General features: G+C 43.2%; 1 protein-coding gene across 5 annotated transcripts; it reads right to left on the minus strand.

The window, feature by feature from the left end:
- Positions 1-1,360: 1,360 nt before the first annotated feature.
- Positions 1,361-25,273, minus strand: CDV3 (CDV3 homolog). 5 transcript variants are annotated; one of them, XM_017838704.1, is made up of 7 exons: positions 24,996-25,273; positions 22,499-22,578; positions 20,149-20,288; positions 19,110-19,272; positions 17,937-17,986; positions 17,721-17,805; positions 15,877-17,554 (listed from the first exon to the last, which is right to left on the minus strand). In XM_017838704.1, exons 1-6 carry the CDS (start codon positions 25,227-25,229, stop codon positions 17,798-17,800), a joined length of 675 nt encoding a protein of 224 aa, XP_017694193.1. In that variant the 5' UTR covers positions 25,230-25,273; the 3' UTR covers positions 15,877-17,554; positions 17,721-17,797. The 5 variants fall into 5 exon arrangements, with proteins under 5 accessions (XP_017694194.1, XP_017694195.1, XP_017694193.1 ...); XM_017838703.1 differs by having other exon boundaries at positions 17,721-17,986; positions 24,996-25,272; XM_017838705.1 differs by lacking the exons at positions 15,877-17,554; positions 17,721-17,805; positions 17,937-17,986 and adding an exon at positions 1,361-4,060 and having other exon boundaries at positions 24,996-25,272.
- Positions 25,274-25,625: the final 352 nt, after the last annotated feature.

The following is a 25,625-nucleotide window of genomic DNA, read 5'->3' on the forward strand; positions in this document are numbered from 1 at the left end:
GTATGTGAGTGCACTGAGTTAGTCTGTGCTCATGGAATCTGAGGAGCTGTATTTAAGCAGCTGGGATTGCCACAGTGTGTTTGAGCAGAAAAGCACAGCATCCATATGCACAGGACCGGTGGAGTTGTCTCAGAAAATATAAGTAACAGTTGAAGTCTATTCAGTTCATCTCTTCCTTGTTTTGAAGGCAGGGGGTGCACTCTACTTTTATTTTCTAGCTGCTGAATATAATTTTCTAGAATGTCTTTGCACCAGTATCTGTTGAAGATCCAAGACCAAGCCACAAGCATCTAAGCCCTGCACTTTAACCTGGAAAATCATTCTAGGCTGGGGAGAACTAACCCTTTGCTGCTGGGGGAAGGGACAAGGGACCTGAGCTGTGAGTCTCCAGGTGAGAGAGAATAGGAGGGCAGCTTGTCTTTGTGTGCAAGGCTGTACTTCCTGCTTCTGCTTCCTGCTTCAGTGCAGTGGATGTTTTGTCAGTGAGCTCTGCAACTCACTGTCAGGATGACCTGAAGGAATTGTCAGGAAGGACTGCAAATGAATGTGAGGGATTAGATTCTTTTTAAAAAATGAAATTTGTGCCCCCATCAGTGGAGGCTTGGCTGTGGCAAGATTGCCATGTTGAGTTGCAGTGACTACAGCCTTATCACCTGATTTGGTTTTTTTGCTCATAACAGCTTGATGCTTTTTGCTGTTTGTGGATGTCAAACATCTGACTTGTTTCAAGTCCAGTAATGGACTGAAAATAATGCTGCTATTAATGCATTATATCATGTTTTGAGTTAACTTAAAATTAACTTTGAATTAACTGTATTTCACGTATTTCACTCTGTTCTACCTCTGAAATGCTGCTTTGCATTGCAGGCATTTTAAATAGGTGTGAATATTACCAGGCAACACCTAAGGTTTCTGTGACTTTTTCTTCCCAGTCCCCAGAAGCTGCTGTGTAAGGGTGGTGCTGCTATTCTCACTTTACAGATAAAAAAATCACTCCCTGACCCACTTAGCGAAGCTTTAAAGAAGTCTTGGAGAAACACAATTCCTGCAGCTGTTGTGAATCCTGGGGGCAGGGCAGAAGGGGAGTAGCTAAAATCAGCCACATACCAACCTCCAGTGGAAACAGTAACCTGGCATCTGAGCATTACCTGTTCTCCAGTGTGCACTGCCCTGTTGGACACTGGTTTTAACTTAGGGGGAACGCAGGAGGACAGGGAGGGAGTGCTGGGGGAACAAAGGCAGAAAGGAGCTGTTCCAGCCAGAGCCAGCACCTCTTCTGCCTTGAGCCTCGAATCCAGCACACTGCTGTCTGTATGTCACAGAGACGAACACAACAAAAGCAAGACAAACTTGGGAGGTATAAATTCAGTTGGTGCTGTTAAGATAAATTTATTTTCTTCAGCTTTCTTCACAGGAAACATCACGAAAGTGCTTTACAGAGTTTCATACCATTACTCTAACATGGGACAAAAGGACAACAACAGGTGTGTGCACTGCACAGTTAGAAGTTGTCATATGCAGAAGCCATGATAGGTAAACCAGGGTAAAAAAAATCTACTGACAAAAAATAGATATATATAGTTCAGGCTTTGAAGTTAATTTATGACTATAAACTTAATCATATAAATATACAGGCACCATTAGGTTCCTGTGTTAACTGTGGGGTCCACACAGGGATTCTCAGAAAGATCATATTGTACTCTACTTTGCTGAAACAGTTTCTGCTGTGCTCCATGGGCTCCCAGCCAAACCATTTTCCCAGCCAGGCAGTATCATTCTTTTGCACTACAATAAGCACTCAAATGGCTTTATCTTCATTTCTTCTTGTGAAGTCTGGTGGTGAGACATTCTGGTACATTGCTGAAAGCAAATTCAGTTCTTTTTTTTTTTTTTTTCCCCACTTACAGATGTCCTATTACTATACTTCCCTCAGTCATCTCGTCATTAAAAAAAAAAAAAATTAAAATGCTTTAGGCTAGACTGTGCTGTCCAGGTAAGACAGTTTTGTTTAAGCTAGCACGTTACCAGTCATGCAACCCTACTCCTTTCCACAGCTGAGCTGTGCTGTACTGTGAGCAGTGCTACTGCCTTCATTTTGCTGTATTCAGTGGGAATGGGGCTCCCACGTAGCCTCTGAGGCTCTAGGTTTCAATTCTTCAAGGAGATTGCATTTACTTGCTAGGCAATTTTGCAATGTTTGTGATACTACAACCCTGACAGAAGAAATGCAGCAGGTTAGAGACACAGGAGTTCTTGCCTGCTGCTTTCTAAATAAGTGGTGAATAGTTCAGGCACCTAAGAAATCCTTGGCATGGTAATAATGTAGATGAACAGAAGGAGGGAATACCCTAGGGTGAGGAGAGGTCAAATCAGATTTCTGATGGGTTTTGAGTTGCAGGGAAAAAATGAGCAGAACCAATTACCTAGAAAACACTGTTGTGCCAGTCTGCCTTTTACCTCATTCCCAGATTAAAGACACAGTGCATGGTCGAAGAATTTGTCAGTCCTGAAGGTTACTGGGTGGTTAGTAATTAACACAATACGGAATTACAGTGGCAAGACAGGGCTTTGGTGAGTGTAGCAGCAGAGATGAGTCTCTTAGAGGTGTGGGAGAGGGTACAAAGTACTACATTCTAACAACTATCAGATTTATCAGCTCTATTTTCCCCCCCCGCACTTCCTCAAAAAATAAAAAAAAACCCCAACCCTCAACACCTATTTGCCAACTTAATAAACCCCCAGCAGCCACAGCTGGTTTTTGACAGAATACTAGTACCTGCTGTAATAGAACACCTACAGACACAGTTATTTGGATGCAAAATCCAAGGTACATTCTTTTCAACCAGTACTAGAAAGCAGCTGTTCTCTAGGATATGGTTCTCTGATACTGAGACACTGGCAGGCTATGCACATAAACAGGCTTGAGGCTGCCCTGACAACACCTCCTTTGTATCTATAAATGTAACATGACTGGTAAATGCAGTCAGTGCTTAGAGATTGAACACTACTTACAGCTGCATGTTCTCTGAAGCACAAGGTGAGAATAAAGATGTGAAACAAACCACAAAGACTAAGCCTGCCCTCCAGTGTTGCTTCATCTCAAATATTGTAATCTAGTTTCAATGTCCAGTTGAATACTACAGCAGGTATATTAGATTAAGAATGGCTGAGCCCAGCTGGTTGCTGGCCAGAGCCCAAGTAATACATCTGCTTCATCTCTGCCACAAGGAGGAGAATAGCCCAAAAATTAAAAACAAGTTTGCTACGGGCCTTGTTCCCTTGCACTTGATAGCCGTTCAACCTAGACTTCAAGTGACATGATCTCAAATAAAGGTTTAAAGAAACCGACTTCATGACAAATAACTCCATTGAAGTTAAGCTCTGGGAGACCAGATTCGTATATGTTTTAACTCTTTCTCAATACATTTTTTTCTCTCGTATCAGCCTGTTTTCATGATTTGAATAATTTTGCTATGGTTGTACATACTCTGAAAGCGATACAGAATAAGTGATTTGTTTTAATTTAAAAAAGGAAGCTTATGACAACATCTTAACTAACAGTTTTCTGTAGACAAGTCATTTGAAATAAAGCAAACTGTTACAACTCAATGACTTCATTGCTGCAACTGAGCTAGAAAGAAAATTCAACACAGAAGACAGGAGACAGGAAAAGGAACACAAAAGGTCAGATTGAGTAAAAATTAGTAAGAGCTTGCCATGCTAATCACTGGCGAGAAGTGATTATGTACACAAAACTGAAGATTTCAGTACATCAGATGGCAAAAGCCAATCCCCATAGAAGTTATTAGGTTGATGGTGATTGCCAGGATACTCTAACTAACTCTGTAAACTTGGCAATTAAGGGGCAAGTGAATGTCAACAGAACATAAACCCAAGGCAATGAATACTGGAAAGGTTTAAAACCACTCATACATGCTCTGGTGGATTCTGAGTTAGCTGTGATCTTTCAGGGGGACGATCTAGGCATCACCATGGACAGCTTGATGAAGACATCTGCTCAGTGTGTAGTTGCAGTCAAGAAAGCGAGTAAGATGTTAGGCTGTATTAAAGACAGAACAATACGGAAAAATATTACAGCATCTATTTGTCTTAGAGGTCCTCAATGAATATTTGCTCTTTCATCAGGAACTTAAAAAAAAAGTGGCCTATTAGAAAAATACAGGGAGTAAAAGGGTGAGAGAATGGTAGAAGCAGCTCTTTGTAGCTGGGAAGACAGTAAGACCAAGGTAGTTTATTTAAGAAGGGAATAGATGATAAACATCTTAAAAGTAATTCTCCTTCCCACTGTATAACAAGATATCACCTCAAAGTCATTTTAAGCTGCCTACCAATATGTTGACCTGAATATAATGCATTACCACCATAATTATTCAAAAAAGCCCCTGTGTTATTCTTCAGTGCTTATTATTCAGCTAGTTACACATTTCTTCTGAAGCAACTGCTATAGTTTGTTGAAATTTGACAGTAATAAATTCTGACAGAGAATTGTCACAGCTGATGCACATTAACAACTGACTTAGAGGTACTGCAATGATAAAAATATCAGTAGGAGAGCTGCTGGGCCTCATCTCTGTCCCAGACCCACCACAGCTCTAATTTTTCTGCATGCAGGCCACCATCGTGTTCTCTGCTTCTATTTGAGGGCCCACTGTAAAAGCTGAGCAATGAACCTTGAAATCACCAGCAACAGCAGACAAGGGCACATTCATAAGTTACTTCTTCATGTTCCTTCAGCTGCAGTTAACTGATAAACCAGGAGATAACAGTAAATAGGGTAATCTCCTCTTCTTTATCTGTATTCCTTCCTCTCTTACCTGTCCCTCTGCTTACCCCTCTCAGCTCTATTTTCTGATCATTTCTTTCCTTTATCTGTTTCACAGAAACCCTCCATGGGCAAGTATTTCCCTTCGGTTCATTCCCTTCACCTTCTTCCTCCACTGTCTGCCTTAGTACCAGATTTTACAAGTTTTGAAGTTTATTCTCTCTCCTATATTTCCATTGTACCTGCATGCCACTTCAACTTAGATATGTGAAAGAATAAAGAGCAGGACATGGAAAGGGGAAGAAAACTACATTTCTATGACAAAATACCACTTAGGAATGAACATCTCTGATTCACATGATTTGAACAAACTTTAAAACAGCCACATTATAAGAGATGGCTATCAACTGTGAGCAGGATTTTATTTCAGTCATGGAGTTCACAAAATATAACAATATTGACTTCAGTATGTTCCACATGAAAACAAAGAGCCTCATATTAATATGCCATTTGGGTTGCACAGATAATTGAAGAGATGAAATACCAGATAGAGTACTCAGCCTGAACTTTCCCCTTACCCATACATACTAAAATAAGTCTAATTACATTATATTTAAATAGGATGTATATTACATTCTATAGAAATAAGCCTTTGCCAAAGAAGTATTAAAATACTATAATGAAAGCTAATATAAAGATCTTTTAATAAAGATTTTTAGTCCTCCGTAGAACCTTTCATCAGCCCCAGCCCCTGACAAACAGCTTTGGCCTCACAACACCCCTGTGAGGTAGGTTGTTGGGGTTTTTTGGTACAGCTGGGGAAACTGAGGCAAGGTGAAAAATTACTTGAACATAGCAGCTCAGTAGAAAAACAAGGCCAAATCCCACTCTCTTGGTCCCATGCTTCCCATGCTCTTCCTACAAAACAGCTTGTTTCTCTTCAGTGCACGCAGTTTAGATGATACTTTCCATTCCAATATTCCAGACGAGCTACTTTTTTCTTGTGATTCATTAATACTGTGATACATTTTTAATATTTGCATTCTGGCTAAGAAGAACTTTACTGAACGCTGAACTTCATTAACCTTGCTGTATAAACATATATTCTAAGCAACTGAACATAAACCCGTGATATACGTACCATTTAGAAGATGCTGTTTGAAACAATATCTCAGCTTTTTATCATGCAGAAGTGAAAACTAATTTTCTTAAATACACAAGTTATTTCCTAATAAGATTGTTGGACTATCTTGGAATTTGTCCTTTCTCGGTTCTCTCTTTAGACAACAGATCAGACAGCTTTGTACCAATGCAAAATTCTACCTTCTCTCTGGACAGCTTTCCCCAGTTCTTTTCTTTGAAAGGAAGAAATAAAACGGGATGCCTTCCCCAAGTACTGAAATTTAAACATTTTTGCTGACTTAAAGTCAGATGGATCTGTCACTTGTGAAATCAGTGCCTACCCACACAGCACTTCTCCTATCCAACATCTTACACTCCACTCCCTACCTCAGGTTATACATTTAATACTATCATTTAGAAAACAGCCTTCCTAATCCCTCTCTTCTTATACCGCCTGTGTTTTATTTGCATCATTACTACTCTCCCTAATTTACTAATTTTTTAATCTTCCTTCCTGCTCTATTTCGCTTCAAAGACATGGTAGAACTACACTTGGTGCTTCAGAAGCCAAACTTTAGATACGTGATAGTTATTAGACCTCTCAGTTCTGTTTTCTGCTGTCATTTCTTCTTCCATCTGCTAGAGCTTGTAGGCTCTCATATTAGCCTCAATACAGACAAGCTGTCTCTTTAACTTTTTCTGAAGACATCTGCAAGTATATGTCAGATTTCCTCTCCTTTGTACACATCTAATTCACATATCTTAAGTTTAAATAAGCATGTTATTATTTTCTTATACTCTCAAATAAAACCCTCTATTTACCATTCAAGCCAATTTGTGATTTAAAAGCTGAAAACAGGGAGAGACAATTTGGGAACTAAGTTATAGTCAGGCAAAAAAGCCTGGATTGTGGTTGTTAATAAAGATTTCGAAGTATTCAAAGTGGTTTTGGTAAAATTTAGTTTCTTGGGCCTCAGAAACAAATTGATCATATGAAATGAGGTATCCATTTCTCTGGCCATGTCAATATTGGAATAATATTACTACCTTGTAAATAAGCAACCTTTAAAGCATATGAAGCCCTGTTAGTCTAATAATCTGCTCCATTTTAGTTAGGGTATTTGACAGAAAACCACAAGTAAATTTAAAACTGCTTAACCAGGCAGAAATTAGATTTTCTTATCTAGAAATTAGAAAGACAAAAAGCTACTATTGCAAAATCTCAGATAAGTGAACTCCAAAATGTGCAGCCCAATCGAATTTATATTGTTTACCTGACCTGAACAGTACAGGTGTCTCAGCCATGGTCTGGTGCAAGTGTTTCCAAGAGCTGACAGAGGCAGTCAAGCACCAAATCTCCAGTCCCTGGGGTGTCAGGCCTCTAACACAGTTTGTATCCTTACAAATTCACCTATTTGTAAGAGAGGTGCTGTGGCCATGACTGGTAAAGCTACAAATACAAAACTGAAGTAACAGGAGACAGTTACTTTTGGTTGTCAGTTCCTCTACATTTGTGAATAAGATTAAACCTGGCACAGCTAAACCAGGAGAGGTGAGGTGGGGCAAAACTAATCCTCTCCTACGTTTATCATCAGCTCAAGTAAACAGAGATGCCAGATTCCTAGAGCAGGCATTTGGGAAGTCCAACTGTATTAAAATTATCTATTTTTTGGCATTTTAACATCCTTAAATACAAACTGTATCACTGAGAACCACAAATCCAAATTGTTCCTTTCCAAGTAAGCACTGGACATTTAAATATTTTACTAGCAAGTTGGTAATTTTATGGCTGTACTTTTATTTTAAGCCAGAGGAAGTAAAATGGAACTTTTAAACTGGAAGTTAACAAGTAACCTATAATGAAAGCATGCCACAGGCTAGGGAGTTCCTGAAGCAGCACAGAACTGCATTTTACTGACTGGCATCAAGAATCTCATTTCTACAACTGACAACCCTTCATTTGTGGAATGAGCCTTCAACCAGCATTTTGGAGGAATGAAAAGGGCATTCTTAGCATGCCTCGAATGAATGCAACAACAAACCAGATAAAGTTGGACTTCAGAGTCTCAGAAGTGTACTGAGCTTCCACAGAAGACTGACTTTCAAAATTTCAGGCATGCAGAACAATTACTTGGTATAAGGAAGATACTGACAACTGGTATTTTGATAGTTGCTGGCAGCGATAATTAACACAAGGAACACTTCAAAACAGTTTAACATTCTGTACTACGGAAATCTGCTACGTTTCTGGTTTTTTTTCTTTGTAACTCCAGAAAGAAACTGGAATGATATGTTTGAGAGAAATCTCCAAAATAACACCTTTAGTTATCAGTACCTGATGGACTCTAGTGACAGCAACCATCCAGAGGCTGGGGTTTTTTTTTCCCCAGTCTTTAATTTAGCAAAGGTAGTTCTAAGTGAAAAGCAAATCAAAGCTTCAGTCATATTCTGGTCATCTCAGACCAGACCTACATGGTGATGGAGTAAGAAGACACTGTGACAAGTAGCAAACTAAACTTCTATGTATAAATAAAAGTCGTATTAATATGCACTACTATAAGCTCTGAAACAGAGCCCACCTGACCATAAGGCTGACTGCCCACTCCATGGCCTGTCCCTTAAGAGATCCAAATGCTCTGCCTTTCCTCACCTACTGTATGGTCATGATGTCAAACTAAAACGTAAAGACTCATTAGACTCCAGAATCCATGTATATTTTCATTTTATTTGATTTGAGACTTTTACAGGGTTTTCTTGAACTGCCAGAATTCATGCCCAAAAACCTCAAATAAAGGTGTCCTGGCTGCAGGAAGGGGGCGGAGCTTAGAGCTGGGTGGGCTATTCTGTACCACCCACATCACCATTGGGGGGCATGGCTCTGGGGGGAGAAAAGGTGAGCGCACCCCAAAGCGGCACCATTTTGTTCTCCCTCCTCCTCGGAGAAGTTGTGGTAGTACTGTGGACTCTCAGTGACCAGCGCTGAAGACTTTGTCCCTCTGCCACCCGTCCCTTCCCATTCCTTGGTCAATGCAGCCAGGACACAGCTCTGAAAAAAAAGTTGCGGTGAGCTGAGTGGTGTAGTCTGGGAATGGAGTGATGGCAAGCCCAAGCCCAGCCCAGCTGAGCAGAACCAAGACTGTTGACCACAGCCGAGCCCAGCGGTCCAGAAAAGCAGGTGGCACAACGTGGATGATCCAGCTTTTGGGGGGGTTGTCCGCCACTGTTTTTCATTTTCTTGGGGATGGGGAATGCTCGCCACAGTCAACGTCTCACATCCTTTGTCTCAGGAGGGCCATGTGGCACTGGCTAAGGAGAGTGTCAACCACCTTGCCTTTGTCCCAGGAATAACTGTGTGTCACTGCTGGGCCACAGGAATGTCCACCATCTTGTTTTTGTCTCAGTGGCCACGTACAATTCAGTTGAGGTGGTGAACACCTTTTGTGTGTAAAGCACCTTCTCTTTTGCATACTTTTGTTATTAATGTTGTTGTTACTGGGTGTTTCTTATTCCATTGCTGTTTGCTTTCAGTAAATTGTTATCTCAACCCACAGTCTCTGCCTTTGTCCCTCTCTCACTGGAGGGAGACAGGGAAGGGGAGGGGCGGAAGTACATTAAACTCAAAGTCATTGGGCAGGAAGCCAAACCTTCAGCTGAGGACTTAGGAGATAAGAAGAGTGGCTTATTTGGAGTTTAATTCCCAGCTAGTGTTAAACCACTACATTTAATTGATGCCCAACATAAGGCACAAGAGGGCTGAGATAACAATGGATCTGCCGAAACAATTGGGTTGGAAACAATTTTGATCTAAGCATTTGTGTATTAGGTACAGAACTCCCTGGTTATCATGTTGCTTGGTCTGTTCATGTGGGTGTGGTACCTAACCCTGCATATACCTCAGGGTATGAACTGTGTGTTCCTTACAATGTTCTTTTTCAAAGCAGAGAGGGATCAGGATTGCTTTGTTGATGTCCTGTGTGGTATCAGTCTATGGCATTATAACATCAAGGGCAACGGGGGTCATGTGGAGGTAAAACAGTGTTGTTCACCTGCCCTGGTTTTGGCTGCTACCTCTGGGGATTCATTAATTGTACCCAGCCTGTGGGGGGAACAGGGGAGGATGATTTTCCCCAGCCTTTTACCCCCCTTTCCTCCTTCAGGCCTACTACAACAGCTTTTGAGAATTTTGAATTCTCATTTGAATTGGATATTAAAGAAAGCATGTTCTTGTTGCTGTGTCTGCTATGTCTCCTTAATACGTCTCCAACACATTTAGAGTCAGTGTGATCTACACCGTGTTTAGAGTCAGGACAGAAATTTCTAGGATGTTGTCCAGGGACCTGCCATGGGGGTGGATAGTCATGAGTGGCATGGAATGTGAGAGAAAATGGGCCAGCTTTGAAGGAGTATTCTGCTCCAATGGTTTGGAAGTTCACCCCTGAATAACTACAGGACCCTGAAAAAGTGGCAGAATATTTGAAAGAAAAATGCTCTGTCATTTTTCAGAGATTGAGAAGTTATTTTCAGAGAGGTGAGAAGTTTCAGAGAGGTGAGAAGTTATGCAAGGTGCTGGGCCCAGGCTACTATTTACCAGGCACTGCTTGTTACTAGATAGCACTCTCAGAGGAAGAGAAGGAAAGCAGACCAAGAAGCACTGTGGCCACTCAAACTGCAGCTGAACCGGAGGAAAAACCTGTGCCAGTGGCAGTCACCCCTTATACAGAAGAAGAAATCCAAGACCAAATCAGTCTGTGTAGTGAGCGATGAAGAGGAAGCAGGACCCCCACAACCAGAGGAAGGGACAGGGCCAGAGATAATCACCCAATCCCTATCCCTGGGTGACCTGTGAGATAGGCAAAAAGATTACAGTCCGCAGTCAGGTGAGCCCTTGGTGACCTGGCTGCTCCAATGCTGGGATATTGTGGCCAATGGTGTGACACTAAATGGTAATGAAGCCAAACAAGTAGGATCCCTTTCCTGAGACACAGGCATTGACCAAGGGATTGGGAAAAGACCAGAAACTCTCAGCCTCTGCAGGCTCTCTGCATGAGGGAAAAGTATCTTGCAGGTATGACCTTTTAGCGCACCAAGACCTGCAGACCACCACAGAGCAATTAGCAGTGCTGGAGGCAATCTATAAGGATTCAAATGAGCAATCCCTCATAAATCCAAATGACATCCAGTGCACCCAAATCACGTGGCAGGAGTTTCTATGGAGCATGCCATCGTCATATGCCAACTCATTGTCAGTGATGTCATGGAAGGAAGGAGAATAAAGAGTGGACAATTTGGTTACCAAACTCCAGCTACATGAAGAAAGTATCTCCTCCCCAATATAGGCCTGTGTCTCATCCATGGAAAGACTGTCCAAGGACTTCCAGCAATTAAAAGAGGAAATGTCCCATGTCCTGCCAGTACACACCAGAGTCTCTGTTATTAGGAGCAGGCACCTCCCTGATCGAGAGAGGGTACGCACCACGAGGTAACCTGTGGTTTTACCCGCATGACCACACAGAAGACGTGAGGAAGAGGGATGGAAAATCCACCTCTGCTCTAGCAGCATGGGTACATGAGTGGAAAGGAAGAACAACCTCAGAAAGAATAGAAGGGATGATGTTATGTCCAATCCTCTTGAAGTCATATTTACAAGAAGTGAACAATGAGTACCATGACCAGGACTAGAGTGGCCCCGCCTCCAGTGGAGGAAAGGGACAATCAAATCTATTGGACTGTGTGGATCCGATGGCCTGGCATATCGGACCCACAAGAATATAAGGCTTTAGTTGACACCAGCGCACAATGTACCCTGATGCCATCAAGATATGTAGGGACAGAATCCACCTGTATTTCTGGAGTGACTGAGGATCCCAAGATCTGACTGTACTGGAGGTTACAGTGAGCCTGACTGGGAATAAATGGCAAAAACACCCCGTTGTGATGAGAGGCCTTGTGCATCCTTGGCATAGATTACCTCAGGAGAGGGTATTTCAAGGACCCAAAAGGGCTTTTGGGATAGCTGCTATGAAGACAGAGGAAATTAGACAGCTGAATACCTTGCCTGGCCTCTCAGAGAACCCTTCTCCTGTGGGATTGCCGAGGGTTGAAGAACAACAGGTACCGATGCCCCACAAGAGTGCACTGTCAGCAGTGCTGCATGAACCGACACCTTGCATGGAAAGACTGAAGGCGGGAACCCTGCCCCTCACATCAGCCGCAGGGACACGCTGACCCCATGCTTATAAGGTGGCTGTACGACTGCAGAGATTCCCCCACATTCTGGTGAGCCGGGGCTGCACTGCACTAAGGCAGGAAACCCTGCAACACACATACAGCTGGCACGTGCTACGGGGGCACACACACACCCACACTCACTGCCTGGCACACGCTGTGGACACACACACCATGGATGCACATGAGCCGTGCCCCAGCACTGCGACCAGCCTGGCTGGACCCAGGATGCACTGCAGGACCAACACATGCTGCGAGAACTCCACTCATGCTGCAGAGACAAAAGACCAGAGAACAACCTGACGGAGATCTTCTCCCCTTATCAACAAGGATGAGATCCAGTGTTTAGTTCATGATGGTGATAACACTCTTTTCTGTGCTTCTAATAATTATTCTTACCTTTTCCCACTTTTATTTTTCCTTCTTTCTCTCTCTGCCTCTTTGATAGTTTAAATAAAGTTGAATTATTGTTTTGGATACCAACATTTGACCTCGTTTTTATCTTAATCTCACTTTTGGGTATATTCGATCTTAAATTCCTTTCCACATGTATGGACAGAGGCACACTTCACCTCTCTGTATCTAAGGTTGGAACATCCATATTCACAAGATGATTTGTGGAGAGCCAGGGAGTGGTCAGCAAGACTCACTCACCCTTTAATAGTCCTATCTGGCCAGTGCTTAAGTCCAATGGAGAGTGGAGACTGACAGTGGACTCTCAAGGCCTGAACGAAGTCACACCACCACTAAGTGCTGCTGTGCCGGACATGCTGGAACTTCAGTTCGAACTGGAGTCCAAAGCAGCAAAGTGGTGCAACCACTGACATTGATAATGTGTTCTTCTCCATTCCTTTGGCAGCAGAATGCAGGCCAAGTTTGCCTTCACCTAGAAAAGTGTCCAGTACACTTGGAACCGAATGGCCCAAGGGTGGAAATACAGCCCCATTATTTGCCACGGACTGATCCACACTGCACCGGAAAAGGGTGAGGCTCCAGAGCACTTGCTGTGCTGTACATCAATGACATCATCATATAGGGGAACATAGCAGGGAAAGTTTTTGAGGAAGGGGAGAAGATAATCCAAATCCTCCTGCAGGCTGGTTTTACCATAAAACAAAGTATGGTCAAGGGACCTGCCCAGTAAATTCAGTTTTTAGGAGTAAAATGGCAAGATGGACATTGCCAGATTCCAATGGACATGGTCAACAAAATAGCAGCTACGTCCCAACTGACCATCAAGAAGGAAACACAGGCTTTCCTAGAGGCTGTGGGTTTTTGGAAAATGCATATACCACTGTACAATCAGATTGTGAGCCCTCTCTACCTTGTGACACAGAAGAACCATTTCAAGTGGGGTCCTGAAAACCAATCTTTTGAAGAGATCAAATGAGACTGCTCATACAGTAGCCCTTGGACCAATCAGATCAGGACAGGACGTAAAAAAGTGTGCTGTACATTGCGGCTGGGGAGAATGGTCCTTCCTGGAGTCTCTGGCAAAAAGTACCTGGGGAGACTTAAGGACAGTCCCTGGAGTTGGGGATACAAAGGATCCCAGGCCTGCTACACCCCAACTGAAAAAGAGATACTGGCAGCTTACGAAGGGGGTTGAGCTGTTTCAGAAGCGCCACAGTTCCTCCTGGCACCCTGACTGCCAGTGCTGGGCATTCAAAAGGAAAGTCCCTTTCACACATCACGCCACTGATGCTATGTGAAGTAAGTAGACTGCGCTGATCACACAGCAAGTTTGAACAGAAAACCCCAATCTCTCAGGAACTTGGAAATCATCACAGACTGGCCTGAAGGTGAAAATTTCAGACTATCATCAGACAAGGAGGAGGAGAAGGCGACATGTGTTGAGGAGGCCCCACCATATAATCAGTTACCTGAAAATGAAAGGCGGCACATTCTCTTCACTGAGGATTCCTGCTGCATTGTGGGGACAAACCAAAAATGAAAAGCAGCCGTATGGAGTCCTATGTGGCGAATCGCAGAAGCCACTGAGGGACACGGTGGATCAAGTCAGATGGCAGAGCTGAAAGCTGTCCAGCTGGCTTTAGGTATCACTGAATGAGCTATGGCCAACACTCTACCTCTACATTGACCCATGGATGGCAGCAAATGCTCTTGGGGGCTGGCTGGATCAATGGAAAAAGACCAACTGGCAGCACAGAGGGAAACTCATCTGGGTTGCTGAATTGTGGCAAGACATTGCTGCTGGGGTAGGGAAGTTGGCTGTAAAAGTACATCATGTAGATGGACACGTACCCAAGAGCTGGGCTACTGAAGAGCATCACAATGGACAGGCGGATCGAGCTGCCAGGATTAAAGTATCTCAGGTAGATCCGAACTGGCAACATAAGGGTGAATTATTTCTGGCTTGGTGGGCCCCTGAGGGTCATTATGGAAGAGATGCAACATACAGATAAGCTCATAATTGAGGGGTGGACTTAACCATGGAAACTACCTCCCAGGTTATTCGTTACTGTGAAACATATGCTGCAATAAAGCAGGCCAAGCAGGTAAACCCCTTGTGGTATGGGAGACAATGGTCAACATATAAATATGGGGAGGCCTGGCACATTGATTACATCACATTGCTGCAAACCCGCCAAGGCAAGTGCTATGTGCTGACAATGGTGGAAACAACCACTGGATGGCTGGAGACATACCGGTGCCTCATGCCACCACCCGTAACACCACCCTGTGCCTTGAAAAGCAAGCAAGTCCTGTAGCAACACGGCACCCCAGAGTGAACTGAGTCAGACAACAGGACTCATTTCAAAACCAGCCTCACAGACCCCTGGGCTAGAGAGCACAGAACTGAGTGGATGTATCATATTCCCTATCATGCACCAGCTTCTGGGAAAACTGAATGTACAATGGACTGTTTGAAAGCAATGGGTGGTGAGAACTTCAAACATCGGGATTTATACTTAGCAAAGGCCACCTGGTTAGTTAACTCTGACAATCAAGCTGACTCCGCCCAATCAGAACCCTTACCTACCACAGAAGGAGATAAAGTCCCCATGGTGCATATGAGAAGTTAGGGAAGACAGTTTGGACTAGTCCTGCCTCAAGCAAAGGCAAACCCATCTGCAGGACTGTTTTTGCCCAAGAGCCTGGATGCACTTAGTGGGTAACACAGAGGAACAGGGAAACACTAGGTGCACCTCAATGGGATTTGATTTTTGGGTGAGAACAGTCTGTCATGTTGAACTGTGTATGTAATATTGGTTGCTGAATGACACTGCCACCATGTGTCATAACTACCATGAGTGTGGACTGCTCCAGTTACACCAGTTGTGAGCTCCTGATGCAGCTTGCAACCCACTGACAGCACACCAGCTCTCCTGCTGTGGAAGACATCCAGGATGGACAGAGCCCAGAGACATGGACTAAATGAATTCAACAGATGTCTTGGGGGACAGCCATTTACTAATGAAATGATACCTGTGCTTGTGTATAGTTATGTGTATATATATATATACACACACATGCACACATATACACACTTGGAAGGTCTAAGATTTGGGCATGACATAGATACTTTAGAATAAGGGGTGGATAATGCCCTGGTTGCAGAGATAGGGTAGAGCTTAGAGCCATGCGGGCACGGCTATGTTGCTATTCAATACCACTCACAGCTGGGAGGTATTAAACCACCACAAGGTGGTACAATGGATAGTCTCATCTACCCTACACAGGAAACTCAAACTCAATTCAGATGCACTGGTGACCTCACTCTCTTTAGATCATCAGGAAAAGTGTTTTAAGACTTCACATTTCTACCCCATCAAGAGACATGTCCATTTACCATGAATTCCACAGAAATTGTGACAACAGTTTGGCTGGCAACAATGGTTTTTCAAGGAAGATACGCAGCTCAGAGTCCAAGGTATCAGTCTTTCAGCGGGGGTTTGTTTCCAAATGAAGTCTCCAACTTTAAGAATAGTCTCTTGAGCCCTCTCTTTAATAGCAGCTTCTAGCAGAAGTTTTAGAGACAGTGAACTCTGCAAGGGCAAGGCCAGTTTTAGTCCGTGCACAAAAAAACCAGGTGAAACCCCAGCCCCACTGAAGTCAACAGCAAAATCCACAATGGCCTCAGAAAAGTAGTTTTAAAGCAAGTCAGCAGTTAGTCAAAGGGAACCCAACTAGGTGATTCCTGCACTATCCTCATTTTCTGCACATACACAGTACTCCCACACACGTAAGCAAACTTTGTTTTGTTCCCTTGTTTTTCTTGCCATTGGCAACTCCTGGGGTCTTGAGTCTATTTTTTGGCATTTACTCTGAAAAATCTCAACACTGGAGCACACCACTATTGTACTTCATTTTGCTTCTGGTTTAAGAATTCAGAGAAGAGAAAAACAGTTACAGCAGAACACTTTTGGTACTTGACATGTTTGGTTCATCAAAACAGAATTACAGCCAACGTCCTATATTCTTAGTGTATCAGTGCCATTTTGCCTTCTTCCACTGAATTAAGTAACTTAAAGAAGTCAATGCCTTCCATTATTACTAAACTTTCTGACTGTGAATAAACACCATTTATGAATCATACTTAGAGGATTTCTGCCTCAAAGAACCTGCATGTTTCACAGAAGTAGCCAAACAAATCAGGCTTACCAGCTTTAGTTATCCCTCTGCGTACTAAGTTATTTTGGTTACCAAGTAATCATCACTCTTCAACAAATAATTATTTTTGATAGAAGACAGTTTTTATGTAGTATCGCTACTGCCATGTATCTCATTTTAAAGGACAAATTCTGAAGCCTGTAGTTGGAGTCCAGATACTTCTGTGTCAAATCGAAAACTCTCAATGCTTTAGGGTGAGAAAGATAAACTTCATGACAAAAACCAAAATAAACCCTATTTCACTACAACATCTTATCATTGTTTAAATATACTGCAAATTGATACCAGAAACAGAGCAGGCTTTTTTTTTGTGGATAATAGAAAAAAAAATGCTTAAACAGACAACTGTGAAAATGGCTAATGCAAACAGACCATTCAAACCCATCATTCCTCAAATCTGATACTGAATAAGTTTTAATTTGTTTTGCAGTTACTTCTGTACAGCTGTCTAAAAAGGTAAACAAACTACAGCTCTGTTATACTTGGATAGTATGAGTGGTATGGTATGCTCCAGAAGTCTCTAGTAGGCTATGGCTACACATGACAGGATTCCTCAGAAGGGGAACAAACAGGTTTGTCATTAAGGTCACTTAAATCTTTGTTATAGCAAATTGGAACCAAATGGCTGACTTCTGCAGGATTTCTGACAGGAATCCAGTAGAGCTGGTTTCAAGTTTCAGATGGCCACTAAAACAGCTGTAACCTTCTCTTCCAGAAGTTGTGATCCACATGGTGTCCACAATGAGTGCAGCAAGTCTGAGGTAGTCAACCTTTACGAAGGCTCAGTATCTGAACATAAAAAGATTTTGAAATGACCACTGGCTGTAGGTATCTTTCTGAGCAATTAAAGAACACTGATGACTCTTGTTCAATCATTTACATTAATTTGCCCCATATCCAATGGAGAAGTTGCAATATATTATGCTTCCATAGTGCAGGAGAACCAATCACTTACGTCAAAGTAGTCTGCACTCGCTGCAGTAGATCCAGCAGAAATAAGGTGGCATGTTCATCATAGCTGTTAGCTGTAGTTTAGTTACCTTAGTAGAAGGGTTACCAAAAATGCATTCCTTAATTGTAATGTGTGTGCAGCTCTACTGATCCCCAAGCACAGCATACTGGTTGTCTAGCTGAAGTTTAAGTGCCTGGTTTTTTGACACCTCATCCCTACCTCTAGTTTTGTATTTTACTACTTCAAAGCTCTTCTCCATTTCTTTATCCCTAAGGGAAAATAAATGTAATCAGTAAATATCTTATCACTAGCTTGTGAATTGTGAATTTCTAGACTATTTCCACCCCATCCCAACAAAAACATTATAAACATAAAACAAACACTAAGGTCTTAAGTTGAACAGAATAGCCAAACATTCCCAAGCAAATCTTATCTCCAAAATACATAAATATCTATCCATTGTACCACCCAGTACGATTCAGATTATAAATGTCAATATTAACATTCTCAAAAGTAAATTTAAGTGCAATTATGAAAAATAGGTTCTAGAAAGCAGAAGCCAATTTCCAGAATGTTCATTCAGAATTTCACCTTGACTCAATTTGTACCATTCAAACCCCAAAGCACCAATGACAGCATGTTTCATTTGCCAAGCACACAAAGCCACACCAAAAAAAAAAACCCAGAGCTTCTGCCAAGCTGTATTAAACAGTAACGTAGCAAGCAGGGAGAGAAAAAAAACCCATCAAACTACAACAATAACAAAAAGGAAAAAAAAATCATCAACAAAAAACCCCCCAAAAATCCCAAGTGTATTAAGTATTGGCCTAGCTATCTCTTCTATTGACAATGAGGTTATGGTGAGATCAGGATTCAAAAGCAGGGTGAGACTCAAGTCTTCAGCACCACATAAATACAAAACAGTTCCGTAAAACTGGGGGAGCTCATCACTGTTAACCACAGCTCAGACAGCAAGTGTATGGATTTGTATTTGTATCAAACCCCATTCTTCCACTTCTGCTACCTTCACAACTCTAAAGTGAAGGCAGTATGCTAAAGACTTCCTACATGCCTGTTGAAGGTAGTAACAGAGAGCTTCCCTCCCCATGGCTAGTGTCTCAGGGAACCAGATGCTGTCAAGTGCATAAATATTTTGCTTCAGGGAAATCCTTCAGCCATCAAAGATAACATAACTGGCAGTCTTGTTTGGCTGTCTTACTGGGCTAGGTCCTATGAAAATCATTTAATGGGAACAGAGTCAGAAAATATAGTTAACACCTCTTAGTAATTTCTTTCTCTGTGGAAAGATTCAGGCTTAAGCCCTACACAAAATAAGAACTTAGAGAAAGCAGTTAACTCATGTCTCTTGGGGCATTAATGGAATGTACTTACTTTCGACTGTCTACAAGCTTGGCGGTGGACTGCAGTGATGGGAACTGTGTATCACTATAGATTTCTGGTGGTCCTTGCTGTGCTCTCCGTGGCCTGCCACCCTCCCGGGCACCGGGCGGCCTGTATACACCACCAGTCTGAACTGGTTCTGGAGCTTCCGTAACTAGTTACAAGGACAAGAGTTACACAAGCGAAAAGGTTTACATTCATAGCTGAAGAAAAAAAAACAACTAACAAACAAAACAACCAACACACAAACCAAACTCCACAAATCTTTCAAGTACGTTTTTGTACCTTTTAGAGCTTTGGAAGCAAATATTTTAGACGAAGTAGGAAATCAGCTATCACCTAATTCAATCTGTACTCAGTGGTCAAATCAAAACATGACTAATTAGCTTTACCTCCTTGCCTGTACAAACAAGGAAGAACAAAGCAGACTATTTTTCAGTAATTTCTCAGCAAAAGAGAATATTCCGAACTCAGATCATGACTTGGTAGTTTATGTCCACTGATGCTAATAAATTGTATTTAATAAAAAAACTAAAGTCCTACCCTAGTTAAAGAATCAATTTTGCAATGTCATGTTCTCCATATCCTAGAACTAATTTGAAAAGCGTGCTACTAACCATGGAAGCCTATTCAAGAACTGCCACGTTAGACATCAGATATTGGCTGAACATCCACAGAAGTGTTAAAGCAGTATTTTTAGATCAACAGAAATGCTTCCCACAGATATTTTGCAGATTGGACAGTAGATGGATCTCCTGAAAAGACAGAATGCTTCCCCCCGCCCCCTCGAAGTCAGAAATAAAAAAATACTTCCCCTTGTGTTTTAAAGTAGCGGGCAGACACTTTAAATTCAATTCAGTTCCTCAGATGCCCTCACAGGAAAATTTCCTCGTTTACTAGCATGCCAAACAAGCCACTAGTATGTTAATGGGTGCCTGAACAAAACTGTTCCTTGAGCTTTACCCAGGGAGCAGCTTAATTCAACCTGATGCACTTCCAATTGGAAAAAACAACTCTGAGTTAAATTTACCAATTGGTTCAATGACAGGTGCTGGTGCAGGAGCTGACTTGTTCCAAGGACCAGATGATCTATCTACACCACCACCACCAGTCTCTTCCCAATTGTCACCAGGTTCTTCTCTTTTTTCACTTTCATCATCTTCCTTTTCACTATAAAAAAAGAAATGATCATTAGCACCTTACAAGCAGAGGTTTAAGACTTGCCAGAGATTACAGAATCCCCATAAACAAGACTTCATGGCTGCTGTACTGAAGGCACTAGCTTAAACCAGACTACATTAGTCCCATAATCACTGAACTAGTAATTCCATCTGAACAATTTTTGGCACACTGCTACATAACTTGGCAACTGAGAAGAAAAAAAAAAGTACTTGAGAAGCAAAACTTACAAAAAAAGACAAATTCAACTTGAACTAAGTGATCAAAGAAACTGGTATCTTATTTTGAGCTTAAAGGCTTTTTCCTTACTAAGACATTTGAAAGGGTTGAGAAGACAAAGCAGGAAAGGTCTCAAAGTCCAGCTTCCATAAAATGCTTTAGTCAAGATGAAGAAATAGTGGAGCATTGGTGAAAAAAAGCAAATCCTGAGCTCACATTCCCTATAGGCACAACCACGTGAGAAACACACTCATATTACCCATACACACATATTCTACAATCAAACTCAGATTTTTTTTCTGAAAGCAGGCAATCAAAAAAACCCACAAGAGAGTAAAATATGTCATTTTTTAAAGAGAAATCCTATGCAAAAGCTTGACTGTATTTTATTTAGACTATTATATTTTGCACAGAAATAGTCAAGAGACCCAAAATAATTTCCTGGTCAAAGCTACTACAGAAAGCCGTGTAGCAGAATGTGACAGATGTGGAGGGTGAGGTTGTTGAAAAAAAAATCCAGACACTGATCTCAACAGCAGCGAAGTGTCAATTCAGAAGTTTGCAATACACCAAATCCTACTGGATCATGATCTGTGTAAACGTTCTGTGTAAACAACAATCAGAGAACAGCAAAATATGCCTGTAATTTCTGAAAACTAAGTGGCCTTTTACTGTTCATCCAAACACATTAACAATCATAGTAAGGTGATCCAAGGGCCTAAACCATCACTACCGCATTTTAAAGGAGAGTCAGAAGCAGATGCCTACAGACTAACTACAACAGAGCCAGGACAAGTAACACCCCACCCCGTCAGATACTCTATATCTTATTTTCAGCTAAGAGATCTCCAGAGATGGATAATTTATAACCTCTAGTGGTTTTTTCTTCCATTTACTTCTCCACTCTTCCCTTCAATCTACGAGTGGTTACAAAGTCCTCTGGCAGAAACTTCCATGTGCCTGAAAATCTGCCACAGTATCAGAAGCATTCCGCATGCCAGCCTTTGTCTGGAAAACCAAGGTACTGGCTTCCCAGTCAAACAGCACCAGTAGTCAGTGAAGCTGCAGCCCACTGGTTACTTGTCTATTCAGACGTGATTATCCACCGTGACACTTCAATGGCATGGACAGCTTGTGGGCCAAATTCATGCAAATGACCTAAAAGGACTAGTTAACTGAAAGGGGTAGGGGGAATTATGTGATCCAAAAAAGTAAATTATTCAAAGAGTATGTCAGACCTGCTCACACAGTGGAGAAAACATCTACTGCATTGGTTATGATGATTTTAGGACGACATTATTTTGATCATCATCAATACCTGGACATGGTACCTAATTGCCAGCATTATCTGGCATTCTCAGGCTACGACTGAGGTCATAAAAACCCATTTTCTGACCCGACGAAAAGTTTTTCTTAACCAGGACAGACTTAAGTAGACCTACTTTGGACCAGACAACAGGAAAAGTCTAACGAAAAAGCAAACAAGAAATCATGGATGAGACTCAGAAATGCAGTCCTGTGGGATCTTATCATGGGACACTAGCTTTAGCAACTATATTTTTGTTTTACTGAAATAAAGACGCAATGGTTCAGGAATTTGCTCCCAAACTGAAGATCCTGAACAGATTGAGTCAGATACCGTTACAGCAGCCAAATGATTCAGTGGGAATTACTACCCTGCACTCCTCTGAGAAATTCTTTACTATCTTTATGGAGGGGAACGTTAAGCATTTGTAATAAAAATGTGAGTCCCAACTAAAACAGACAGACCTAGAGTATGAATGGAAATTTAGAAAATAAAGAGTATACTGGCAGAGACCAGTCAAACCTAAGTTACCCGGGAGCAAAATTCTACACTATCAGAAATGTACCCAGCTTCCTTTAACTGGACTCCATGGAAGCAGCTCTGAAGAAAAAAATCCATTCTTTTTAAACATACGTAATGATTATACTGGAGAAAAAAAATAAGGAAAAAGTAGTACCTTATTTGCATGGATTGAACTCTAAGACCACTATAATCAATTTCTTCCTTTTGCTCAAACTCCTTCCAGTCATCCTCTTCCTGTAAGAAGAGAAAAATTAAGTTGTAACTTTCTTTACAACAAAAGTAGAAAAGGAGAATGTAACTAAGATAATGCAAAGAAAACTGAGGGTGAAGGTGCAGTTCTAAGAGAAACCAAACTGTGACCACCAGTGGCAAGAGGGTAAAGGATTGCATGCCCTCCTCCCCTAACGTACTGTCGCCAGGGACGCACCTGTGAGCTGACTTTAACTCACTACAACAGCTAAGAAATGCCCCAGCAAAGAAGTCGTTCGAGTGAAAGAAAACCACATCATCTCAGTAAACATCCATGAGGAAGTCAAGGGACAACACAAATCATGGAACACGACTGTGCAGTCATGACCAGGGAAATACAAGGCAAGCCCTCTCTCTGTTACTAACAGTAAGCTTTTGTGACAGCCTGAAGGCACACGAAGCTTTAGATTTACTTTTCCATCCATCTATTTCATGAGCAAAACAGTAAAGAACATCTGGAATGGCTTCCCGTGGATTTATGACAGAGATTAATATTGATACATTTGGTTTTTTCACATTCACAGCCATGTTTACAGTCTTGTTTTCTTAGAAACGTTTTTATAACAGTCAAAAGGTCAGCTTCAAAACCACAGCAATCTTAGTACGCAAAAACATGTATCTTTCAAGAGCTTCACTACAGGGTTTTAAAACACGAGTTTGATTACGTGTTTGGGGAAAGAGGGACTCACTTAAGTGGAGTTAATTTTGTCCTACAGTGTCATTAGCAGATTCTGGGATTATTAAGGTAGGCCAGAAATGGACCAGAACAGATAAGCAGTCCTCACAATGTTCCCAGTCACAGCTTTAAGACACACACAGCCTAATTAATGGTTTACATAATTCTTACACACTACACAAAATGCAGTTATACTACTTTAAATAGGAAGACCTTGAGAACAAGGTCTGACAAAGGTACAGTCCCCTTTCCACTGAACAGCTGGGAATAAAGCTTCTTCTAGAGCCCTGTGCTAGGACCTTCTACATTGTCAATCTCCAGCAGAAAAACTCTGACCTGCTTTAAAGTAACAGAAGTAGGAAGTGACCCCATGTAACTGCACCATCTGCTGAAGATTCAGTCTTTTGGAAGAGGATGAATCTACAGCTCTAAAACCTTTTAGATTTCTTATATCCCCATCTCCATGGAAACATCACAGTTTCCAAGCTAACATACCTTTCACATTCAGTGATTTTTATTTCTAATCCAAGTACAAGCTTCAGTCAAAGCCACATACTATTTTACCAGCAAGTGAGCAAAACAGTAGCTGAAAGATTACCGCTGACCTTGATCTACTCAGAAAGCTACTGCACTTGTTGAGTTCTCAGTTAAATATTAGGAAACAGTAGAGTATTTCTTAAAATTTGTTTTGAAACATGCAGCATTAGACCTCTTATAACTGCTTCTGGTTTCAGTATTCAATCTAGCACAAGAAAATATCCTTAAATCATTGATCCCCTACGTAACAATGAAGGAAGCAAGGTATCTAACTTCCAAAAACCCTTTCACAAGCCATCTTTTTACATTCAGAGAGTATACAACAATATCACAGGGACAGATGAAGATTTGGTTTGTAGCAGCAAAACAGAGAAGATTTCCTCAGATTACTACTTGTTAAAGCCCACGAAGGAAAACAACACCAAGAGGCAAAAAAACCCAAAGCAGAAATAAAGAAATAAAAGGTTCAAGTAATTTCTTAGGTTCTATTTGTCCTGTCTAAAGCAGAAAGATACATTAGAAAGCTACTGCATATGTCAGACTCCCCAGTTTAAACATCATTAAGAAATAGCAGAGTATTTCTTAAAATTCATTTTGAAATATACAGCATTAGAGATCCTATAACTGCTTCTGGTTTCAGTTACATTAGTTCGGTGCCGATGCTGGGGCCAGGGGAGAGCTGGCGGAGGAAGAAACAGAGGCACTAACTCAACTACGGGCACTTAAGCTTCTCCTGCATTCTCATCGTTGCACTGTAATACGGTAGCAAAAAAAAAAAAAAAAAAAAAAAATTACTGGCAGTAAAACCCTTCCTGGCAGCGAGGCACAGAGCGGACTCCGGGGAAATCTTATCGCCAAGGTCCACAGGCCACGCTGCACAGCCCCAGGTGGCCCAGGGCTGGCACCTGCCGCAAACTCCCGGTTCCGGCCGCAACACCCGGAAACCCGGGAGGGACCGCAGGGCGGGAAAGGGCCCAGCACTCCCGCCTCCCACCAGGCCAGGACTCGCGGCGAGGGGCTCCCGCGACCCCCCCACCAGCAGCAGGAGCAGCAGCCGTCCCGGCGGCCCCGGGCGGGGCTGGGCTGGGGCTCGGGCTCCCCGCCAGGCCCCGCACGGCCCCGGGCGCCGCATGGCCGGGCGGCGGCGGCGCCCCCTGCCGGCAGGAACCCGCGGCCTCCCCGCCCGCACCTTGCTCGCCGCCTTGGCCGAGGAGCCGCCGGCGGCGCTGGAGGCGGCGGTGGCCCCAGAGCCGCCGCCCTCAGCAGGGCGGGGGGTCCCCGCGGCCGCGCCCGCGGCGTTGGAAGCGGCGTTGGAAGCGCTGGAGGCGGCGGCGGCGGCGCTGCGGCTGCTCTTCTCCTTCCGCTTCTTCTTGTCCCGCTTGGCGAAGAAGTCGTCCAGGCTCCGCTCCTCGGTCTCGGCCATGGCGGAGCCGGGCGGGGGCAGGAGAGGCGGCGGCGGCCCGGGCGGACAGGCGAGCTGCGCTCCCGCTGCTGGGCGAGCGCGCCCGCCCGGCGGCGGCTGCGGCGGCTGCGGAAGCTCCTGCCCGGCCCGCCCGGCGGGTCGCGCGCCCCACGCCTGACGCGGCCCGGGGGGAGCAGAGGGGCTGAGGGGAGGCGGGGCGGAGCCGCGCCTCTGCGCGCGCATGCGCCGCCGCGCGCCGGCCAATGAGCGCCGCCGGCCCCTCGGGGGCGTCTCCAAAAACGAGGCGAAAGGCGCTGACGTTGTGGCGCGTGAGGCCCGCGAGCGGCGGGCGCGGGGAGGGCGGTGGCGGCGCGGCCGCGGATTGGCCGAGTTGGGCGGGGCGGCGCGTGCGCGCCA

Source organism: Lepidothrix coronata, unplaced genomic scaffold, assembly GCF_001604755.1.
Source record: "Lepidothrix coronata isolate B3197 unplaced genomic scaffold, Lepidothrix_coronata-1.0 Scaffold353, whole genome shotgun sequence".
NCBI classification, from domain to species: domain Eukaryota; kingdom Metazoa; phylum Chordata; class Aves; order Passeriformes; family Pipridae; genus Lepidothrix; species Lepidothrix coronata.